The following is a 9,101-nucleotide window of genomic DNA, read 5'->3' on the forward strand; positions in this document are numbered from 1 at the left end:
CAAGTGCTGAGGCCTCCAGGAGTGAGGCAAACCCTCCCTGCAGCCCTGGCTGTTACTAAAAGTTGTGTTCTCCAGGAAAGCAGCAGCACTTGAAATGCAAATCCAGAGCACAGGAAGGAAACAAAGCCCTGCAGCCACAGGCAAGGCTGGTGGTGCCAAACCAAGGTGCTCACCACAGCTGAAACCCCAAAACAAAGCCCTGCACTCCACAGAGCCCTCAGAGGCACCTGCAGTGATGCAAACTACTGTAAAGTTTCTCTTCATCACTGGAGGTTCCTCATTTAAACACTCTCAGGTCCCTGGGTTGCAAATATCTGATGCACTCACAAGTTTGCCTTCCAGGTCTCTTCACACAGCTACACCAAAATCCATCAATTTTAACCAAATTCCCAGAATTCCCAGAATCACCAGGCTGGGAGCGACCTTCAGGATCATGGAGTCCAACCCAGCCCCAACAGCTCAACCAAACCCAGCCAGAGCCAGGCTTTGTTAAATACATGTGCTCTGAGGCCAACAGTCTGATACACAACTCAATCCTAACTTTTTATACCTCTAAACAAAAAAAGAGCAAATATTTTACACTTTCCAGAGTGGTGCTTTATGTAACATCATTTGCCAACAAGGGGAAGGCACAGATCACTAAGTTACAGCTGACTGACAAACAGCTCTGGTCCCCAGAATCTCATATTTTGGCATTAAAGATTGGTAGAAAAGAAAAAGATGTCATCATCATAATAGAAATAGGCCAATAAATAAATTAATAAACCAGATAAATCAATTTAAAAAACCTCCAAGAGAACTAATTACACTCACAGATGACTTAAAACTTATGCTAAAGAATATTATTTTTAGTCAGAGAAAATGTTCCAGCCCACACACAGATTCCTCAAGGCATTCCCAACATCTTAATACTGAGTTCAGCCAAATGCAGAAACCTCAGTTTAGATCTGGTGTCAACTTTGCAGACAGAGAGTGAGGAAAATTCAATTCCAAGTTTTCCACCCGAGCTTTCCAAGTTACTGCAAGGTAAAAGGTGTCATTGGTGCAAAATGAAACTGCAGCTGCTGGAGTTGAACCCACGGTGCTTAATTTACCCTATAATCAAAGTTAATTACACAAGAAAGTGTTGCCTTTATAAACACTGCAAGGCTAGACAGAGGTGATAAAACATTCCCAGTCACTGGCCACTGACCAAAAAGGAAATGCAGTCACTCACCTTGATGTAAATGTTCTGAAATTCTACCAGTTCTTCCCCAAGTGGAACTACAATTTTTTCCACTTGTCTCTCGTGAGAATAAGGCTGAATTTCTGGAGAATCTTCAGCACATACCTCTATCTGAGCAATCAGCAAGTTGGAGATAACTTGTTGCACAGCCTGGTAAAGCCACAAAAACAAAGTAACTATTTCTGTATTTTAGCAAGGGTTATGCAAAATTGTAAGGAAAAGGCATCCACTGCCTACAATGAATAAAGAAAGGACAGGAAATAGAATTCCAGGCTTGGGGATTGGAAAGGAACCTTAAATCCCACCCAGTGCCAGCCCTGCCATGGCAGGGACACCTCCCACTGTCCCAGGTGCTCCCAGCCCCAATGTCCAGCCTGGCCTTGGGCACTGCCAGGGATCCAGGGGCAGCCACAGCTGCTCTGGGAATTCCATTCCAGGGCCTGCCCACCCTCACAAATCACTAAAATATTGTTTACAGCATGAGAAACACCAAACCTCACCAAGCAATGGACTGTAAATGGATTCAGTCCTGACGTGGAATTCCTCAGGACCCTGCAGAGGCTTCAGGCAAAGAACAGAGCTGCCCCTCACCCTTGATTGTTTAAACCATACAAGGAGCTGTGGCTCACCTTGGTGTCACTGCCTGGGGTGGCACTCAGGGCCAGGACCCGGAATTGATTTGTGTATTTGCTCAGCTCCCTCACAACCTGAGAGCAGGAAAGCTCCATTAATGCCCTGAGAGGAGATGATTTCCTTGTACAAACTACAGCAGTGAAAATGCACACTAAGCAGGAAAGGCTTAACAAAACACTCCAAAAATGCTGAATCCCAGAATGGTTTGGGGTAAAGGGACCTCAAATCCCACCCAGAGCCACCCCTGCCATGGCAGGGACACCTCCCACTGTCCCAGGGTGCCCCAGTGTCCAGCCTGGCCTTGGGCACTGCCAGGGATCCAGGGGCATCCTGGAAACGTACCAAGAACAACCTGGAAAAATTATGGAATGATTTCTCACTTGATTTACCAAAAGTATTGACAGCCCACTAACTTGGGTGAGCTGCCAAAAATTGAGTCTGAAGAAAAACTCTAAAAAATGTAATTCACAGATGATTAATCCTATGTTATCTGAAATCCACAAATATCCAATAAATTTCTCCAGTGTATCAAAGTAACTTTTAGGTCACCTATTGCTCTCAGGAGATTAGCTCATGATACTACATGGAACTACAATTTTTTCAACAAACCCTTAGCTAATCAACACAAACACCAAATTTAAGAAGAAATCTTGAACTGATTTATCTCTGCTAAAGAACCTTATAAAAAGACTGGGGTTTTTTTAACATTGCCCAGCCAATACTATCTTTAAACCAAAATTACAATTTAATGGAGGCACTGAAAAGATACCTTACAGGTATTATTAATAAATGAGGCAATGACAACACACAGGAATGTTGGATGTCTTTCAAACAAAGTTAAGGACCTCAAGGACAATCTCCCCACAGCAATGACCCTGCTGCTTTATGGAGATGCTGGAAGCAATTTTGGGGAAGGTTTTTGTGACTGGGAGAGAAGAGTGGGGTGGTTCCAGCCCTACCTGGCAGTAGGCATGATTGCCAAGGGCTTTGTGGGCTTCATCAATAACCAGACATTTGATCTCCATAGCAGGACAAGTCCCACGAGAGAGGTCATTGACCATTATCTGAGGAGTGAGGAAAAAGACTCTCTTGGTGTTCCACAGCTCCTGCCGGCCCAGAGCCTGGGTTCCTCCTGCAAATCAAAGAAACAACATCAGGGAACTCAGAACAAGGTATGGCCCAAGATCTGACAGTGACAACGCTGGCAGACACATAAAATCATGGAATAGGGTCAGGTTGGAAAGGGACCTTAAATCCCACCCGTGCCATGGCAGGGACACCTCCCACTGTCCCAGGGTGTCCCAATGTCCAACCTGGCCTTGGGCACTGGCAGGGATGCAGGGGCAGCCCCAGCTGCTCTGGGCACCTGTGCCAGGGCCTGCCCACCCTCACTGAACACAGAATATTCACAGAATGACCAGGCTGGAAGAGACCTTCAAGACCATCGAGTCCAACCCAGCCCAAACAGCTCAACTCAACCCTGGCACCCAGTGCCACATCCAGGCTTTGTTAAGCACACCCAGGGATGATGATTCCACCACCTCATGGGGAGCCATTCCAGAACTTTATCACTCTTTCCATGAAAAACCTTTTCCTACTATCCAACCTGTATTTCTCTTGATGCAGTACAATGACTAGGAAGAGTTTTTTGCATTAAAAGATTAAATCCAGAACCATGGAAATCAAGGCTGGAAGCTCAAGATGCCATGTTGCCCGGTACATCACTTAAGACACCTGTGGGGAAGGTCTGGGTCTCAAACCAGGTTATGGGTTCAGTCATCAAGGTTGTTACCGCAGTGAGGAATAAACTGCAGCTCAGGGGGGCTGCAAAAAAAAAAAAAGTGAATGGAAAGTGACAAGGAAAGCGACAATAAAAGTGACACGGAAAGTGACAAGGGGGTGAGAAGGAGGGGCAGAACCAGCTCTGAAGTGGGTTTAAAGAGCCATTATTCTTTGGCTTCAGCATCCCACAGAGCGCTCTGCGTGTGCAGAGACGCGCACGCTGTGACCCCAGGGCTCCACCGCAGCGCTTCACCCTTTGTACAGGCGACCTGTGCTTTTAACTACGGCCAAACCAGCAGTCAGCCCTTCAAACACCTCTCATGTTTTATTTTTTCCCTCACACTGCGGCTTTTCACGCCTGGCAGCCCGCGGGCAGCGGCCGTACCTGTCATCTCCGCCATGTCCCGGCTCGGGATGCCCATGACGCGGCCGCACGCCTCCATCTGCTGAGCCACCAGCGGCTTGGTGGGGGCCAGGAACAGCACCTTGCCCGAGGGGAACCAGCGGTAGAAGTTGTACATGACCACGGCGGCCACGAAGGTCTTGCCCAGCCCGGTGGGCAGGCACACCATGGTGTTGGCCAGCAGCGCGGCGCCGGCCATGCGCTCCTGGTAGGGGCGCACGGGCAGGTTGGTGGGGTAGATCCAGATGGAGCCCGCCGCCTCGCTGAAGCCCTGCGGCGGGCCGGGGTCGGCCGCGGCCGCGGCCGCCAGCAGCAGCTCGTCATCGCTGTCCCCGGCCGGCTCCCCCCGCTCCGCTCTGCCCTCAGGCACCCGCCACACCTGCGGCAAAGTGCGCTGCCGGCCGCCGCTCATCCTGCCGCCATCTTAGCCCTGCCTCACCGCCGCCGCTTGAAACCGCCGCCGAGAGGGACGGGAGCCGCCTCCCGGCCCTCCTCCCTTCTCTCCCGGCCCTCCCCTCGCCGTGAGGCGCCCGCCAAGCCCGGGGCAGGTCCCGCTGCTGCCGCCGCTGCCCTCGCTCAGGGCGTGCCCCGCCAGCCCCGAGGCGGCGCCATTTTGTCCCTCCCTCGGCGCCCCTCCCCGAATTCCCGCTGGGCGCTCGGCCGGGGCTGAAGGGGACGGTCGGGAAGCGCCTCCGGAGCCTCCCCTTCTCCCCTGGCCTGCTCCCGGCCCGCCCCTCTCCCTGTCGGGCGGCTCCCAGCCCTCCTCTCCGGAGGAGGAGCGGGAGGTGGGTGGGAAGATGGCGGCGGCCGCGGGCCCGGCGCAGCCCTGGAGCGCCGAGGAGCTGCGGAGCGAGGCGCTGGCCAAGAAGGAGATCATCAAATTCCTGCAGGAGAACGCGGCGCAGGCGGTAATGGCGGGGGATAATCCATAATTTGGAGTCGTGTGGGGGAGGTTTGGGTTTTTTTGGTTGTTTGATCCCCCTCACGCCTGGCGCGCGTGTCCCGCAGTTCCTGGCGGAACACAAGCTGCTGGGGCAGGTGAAGAACGTGGCGAAGACGGCGAACAAGGAGCAGCTGATCGCGGCTTACACGCAGCTCTTCCACACGCAGGTGAGGCCGTGGGGATGGAGCTGGGCTCGGGCAGGGCCGGGGCCGGCCGTGCGGCTCCTCATCCTTCCCCCCGCAGCGCTTCAAGGGCACGGACGGCGCCGAGAAGGCGGCGGAGAAGGCGAAGCCGGCCAAGGCGGAGGAGGCCAAAGGGAAGGCGGTGAAGGCTGAGGAGGCTGTGGAGGAGGTTGGTGTGATGCCCTCGACTCGCGTTTTTCGCCTGGAAAATCAAATTATGCGGGTGGCTTGTCTCGGGGTGAGGGTTAGGGGGATATCGGGGAAAGGCTCTTCCCCAGAGGGTGCTGGCACTGCCCAGGCTCCCCAGGGAATGGGCACGGCCCCGAGGCTGCCAGAGCCCCAAGAGCCTTTGGACAGCACTGCCAGGGATGCCCAGGGTGGGATTGTTGGGGGTCTGGGCAGGGACAGGATGGTCCTTGTGGGTCACTTCCAGCTCAGGAGGCTGTGTGATCCTAAGTCTTCAAAAACATGGTTACAATAAGAAATCTGGTGTTCATACCCCGCCTTAACCTTAAGCTGCATTTTCCCCAGATGTTGCAGCCCTGCAGTAACATGAACACATCATTCACTAACAGTGTCTTCTTTGGTGCCTTAAACTCTGTGGTTGTTCAGTCTTGGATATCTGAGATTGTTTAACCCACCGGTCATAATTCTCTTTTTATAACCTTAGGGGCCACCAAAGTACACAAAATCCATTTTAAAGAAGGGAGATAAAACCAACTTCCCAAAGAAGGGAGACACTGTCCACTGCTGGTACACAGGAAAGCTGCAGGATGGGACAGTCTTCGATACCAATATTCAATCAAGTAAGGTTATGGACATATAGATGTGCAGATAAACTCCTGGGGCTGGTTGCAAATGCTCCTAGAGGGAATTACCTGGGCTCCTGCAGCAGATGTGGGCAGGGTTTGCCCCTGGAAGGTGTGTCTGGGAGCATTCCTGACAAATAGCTTTATCATGGTGCTGCTGAGCTGCCCTGCAGCTCCCGACCCTGATTTTCCATGAGCTAGCAAGGGCAGTATTTTAGGACTGCCTGGTGTCAAGTGACACGGCTGCATCCTGCCAGCCCTGGCTTCTGGCATTCCAGGCCCGGGGAATGTGGAATGCAGGGAGTCAATCTGCAGGGGAGATGGTGCCTAGGGAACTCCAGCACCAGCAGTGTGCTGCATTTCTCTAAATAAACACATCTTGGGGCCATTCTCTGGTAAATCTTTGCATATGGAGGCACTAGAATGAGAGGGATTTCAATACTCTGGTGTGCAGTATTCCCTGAGGGAATTTTTGTGACAGATCAGAGGGTTTAGGGGTATGAAATGGTGCAATACTGGAAGGGCTTTCCCAGCAGTGATGTCCCACACTCAGGAACAGTATTCCAAAGTCACTGGAATACTGTCTGTAATTCCTCGTACTTGTATGTTCCCTGCTGACTTTTCTTGGTTCCTTAATAAGTCCATAACTTGTACAGTCAACTTGAGTAATTCAGGAATGAGCTTTTGGGGTTTGAAAGATGCTTTGGTGCAGCTTGAACATTTAATGATGTTTTTAGTGCACAGCTTTAATATTTCCCTTGAAAATCTGATATTGGGCTAAAAATAATATCAGAAGAACAGCGATTTATATAAAGCATGATTGTAATGGCAGTTTTCTACAGAGGTGTGGAGTGTGCTGGTGTGATGTTGAGGCAAATGAACATAAAACTCTTTTCCAGGTTCCAAGAAGAAAAAAGCAGCCAAGCCCTTGAGTTTCAAAGTTGGTGTAGGAAAAGTGATCCGAGGTGTAAGTAGAGCATTCAGGGCTCCCTCCCAGACCCTGGGCAGTTCCAGCCTGTGGTTTGTGACTAGGGTGCAGTTTGTGGGTTCTGTTTCTTGTGGGGGCAGATTGCAAGGGATTGCACTGGGGGATGGAACATTCATCCTCAGTCATTCCCTCGTCAGGCTGAGCTTGGAACGTGAGCTCTGTTCCCTGTGGTCAGCCCTGTCAGTCTCCTGTCAGTGTCTCACAGCAGCTGAGACCGATGGCATCCCAGGGCTCCATCCATCCACCCATCCACCCATCCACCCATCCACCCATCCATCCATCCATCCATCCATCCATCCATCCATCCATCCATCCATCCATCCATCCATCCATCCATCCATCCATCCATCCATCCATCCATCCACCCATCCACCCATCCATCCACCCATCCACCCATCCATCCATCCATCCATCCATCCATCCATCCATCCATCCATCCATCCATCCATCCATCCACCCCTGTGTGCATTCCCTGGGCTGTACTCTGTGCCAGGCCTGAGCACCCGTTCCATGGGGAAATTCCTGCTGTGGCCACCCTGAGGCCGTTCCTGCTCCTCCTGTCCCTGTCCCTGGGAGCCCCCCCGGCTGTGCCCTCCTGGCAGGAGCTGTGCAGAGCCACAAGGAGCCTCCTTTGCTCCAGGTGTCCTGATGTGGGAAGGGCTGGAGCTGGGGAGGGGCTGTGTCCATGGGCAGCACTGCAGGAGCAGCAGTGGCCCAGGTTTATCCCTGTGTTTATGCTGGGTTTGTGGGTGCCAGAGCCTTCCCTCAGTGGGGACAGCAGCAATCCCTGGGCGCTCCCTGGGAAGGGAATCCTGCAGCTGGGAATGCTAATGGGATGTGTTCCCATTGCTCCCCAGTGTCATCCCAGCACGGGGGCACAGATTGCTCTGTGGGCTGGTGGGGGGGCAGGGAACACCCTCCTGGAGTGCTGCACAGAGCTGGGGAGGGCACCTGGGGCATTCCTGGAGCCCCAGGAGAAGCTGGGAAGGGCAGTGGCCGCTGTCCCATCCCCGGCTGGAGCTGCTCTGTCGTTGCAGTGGGACGAGGCCCTGCTGACCATGAGCAAAGGAGAGAAGGCCCAGCTGGAGATCGAGCCCGAGTGGGGCTATGGCAAGAAGGGGCAGCCCGATGCCAAGTATCCTTCCATGGCCTGACTCCTCAGGGAGCCTGGGAATGCTGGGGACAAGGAGGTGCTTTATGGACAGGGATACAGGAGAGGGGTTCACTTGTTACAGCAGGCTCAGGATGTTCCCACTCAGGGGTTCTGGGCACTTCCTGGGGGTGCAATTGGAGTAAAACTCATGCAGGGAGAGCCTGCTGCTGTTTTCCACCTGCATTTTTATTCCAGCTGCTTGCAAATGCTTCTGCCTGATGGGGATCCTCACCAGTGTAGGGGCAGGGGCAGAGTTACACTTGGTTCTGGGATACAGCTGCAGTAGGAGGTGCAGGAGTGATCCCACAGTGTTTCATGCAGACCTGTTTCTTTTTCCCAACCCTCCTGGAGGAGAAGGGATGGTTCTCCTGTGCTGGAATCCCGTGATCTGAGGGGCTGCCTGGACACAGTGGGACAGTGTGACCTCCCCAGGCCCTGCCCCGCAGCTGCAGGCAAGGCTGGGGCAGCTCAGGGCAGGGAGGAGCAGGGTGTGCTGATGAAGGTGTGTCCGTGGGGCTGTCCCTGTGTCCTGACAGCTCCTGCTGGGCACAGCTGTGGCTGCATCCGGGGTGTCCCACCAGGTCAGGGCCATCCCAGGGACAGGGGAGAGGCTGGGGAGCAGCTGGGCACTCCCTGCCCAGGGAGGGGTCACTGCACGGGCTGTTTCCTTTCTGTTTCCTTAACGTTTGCCAACAGGATCCCACCAAATGCAAAACTCTTCTTTGAAGTGGAGCTGGTGGATATTGAGTGAAGAATTCCCTGTGCTGCTGGGAATCCATTTCTGCCAGAGAGAGCTTCCTGCTGGCGTTGCTGTAACTCCTGGCTCCGGTTACAGCGGTGCCTTTGTGGGGATGAGTGCTGAGTGTTGTCCCTGCCCCGCTGCTGTAGTGACAGCCCCACCACTAAAGCAGAGTTTGTACCTGCCAGTGCCTCCCTTCTTTGTGTCTGTGCTCCCCCGCTCCTCTGCCGGGCACTGCAGCGCC

General features: G+C 53.3%; 2 protein-coding genes across 2 annotated transcripts in view; one reads left to right on the forward strand and one right to left on the reverse strand.

The window, feature by feature from the left end:
- The window catches only part of FANCM (FA complementation group M), a 60,776-nt gene extending 56,103 nt beyond the window's left edge, over positions 1-4,673 (reverse strand). The window contains exons 1-4 of the mRNA XM_036384840.2: positions 4,026-4,673; positions 2,818-2,990; positions 1,855-1,932; positions 1,217-1,375 (exon numbers count right to left, since the gene is read on the reverse strand). Of these exons, the coding sequence (XP_036240733.1) occupies positions 1,217-1,375; positions 1,855-1,932; positions 2,818-2,990; positions 4,026-4,455 (840 nt within the window). The 5' untranslated portion in view covers positions 4,456-4,673. The remainder of the gene's footprint in view (positions 1-1,216; positions 1,376-1,854; positions 1,933-2,817; positions 2,991-4,025) is intronic.
- A 51-nt stretch (positions 4,674-4,724) lies between these two features.
- FKBP3 (FKBP prolyl isomerase 3) lies at positions 4,725-9,042 on the forward strand. Its single transcript, XM_036384844.2, has 7 exons — positions 4,725-4,951; positions 5,052-5,153; positions 5,230-5,337; positions 5,839-5,974; positions 6,877-6,944; positions 8,003-8,100; positions 8,815-9,042. Exons 1-7 carry the CDS (start codon positions 4,841-4,843, stop codon positions 8,867-8,869), a joined length of 678 nt encoding a protein of 225 aa, XP_036240737.1. The 5' UTR covers positions 4,725-4,840; the 3' UTR covers positions 8,870-9,042.
- Positions 9,043-9,101: the final 59 nt, after the last annotated feature.

This window comes from Molothrus ater, chromosome 6 (assembly GCF_012460135.2).
Source record: "Molothrus ater isolate BHLD 08-10-18 breed brown headed cowbird chromosome 6, BPBGC_Mater_1.1, whole genome shotgun sequence".
NCBI lineage: Eukaryota > Metazoa > Chordata > Aves > Passeriformes > Icteridae > Molothrus > Molothrus ater.

Coding starts and splice junctions, on each gene's coding strand:
- FKBP3 (XM_036384844.2), top strand. CDS start 4,841: ATGGCGGCGGCCGCGGGCCCGGCGCAGCCCTGGAGCGCCGAGGAGCTG. Junction 4,952..5,051: donor AGGAGAACGCGGCGCAGGCG/GTAATGGCGGGG, acceptor CGTGTCCCGCAG/TTCCTGGCGGAACACAAGCT. Junction 5,338..5,838: donor CTGAGGAGGCTGTGGAGGAG/GTTGGTGTGATG, acceptor TTATAACCTTAG/GGGCCACCAAAGTACACAAA.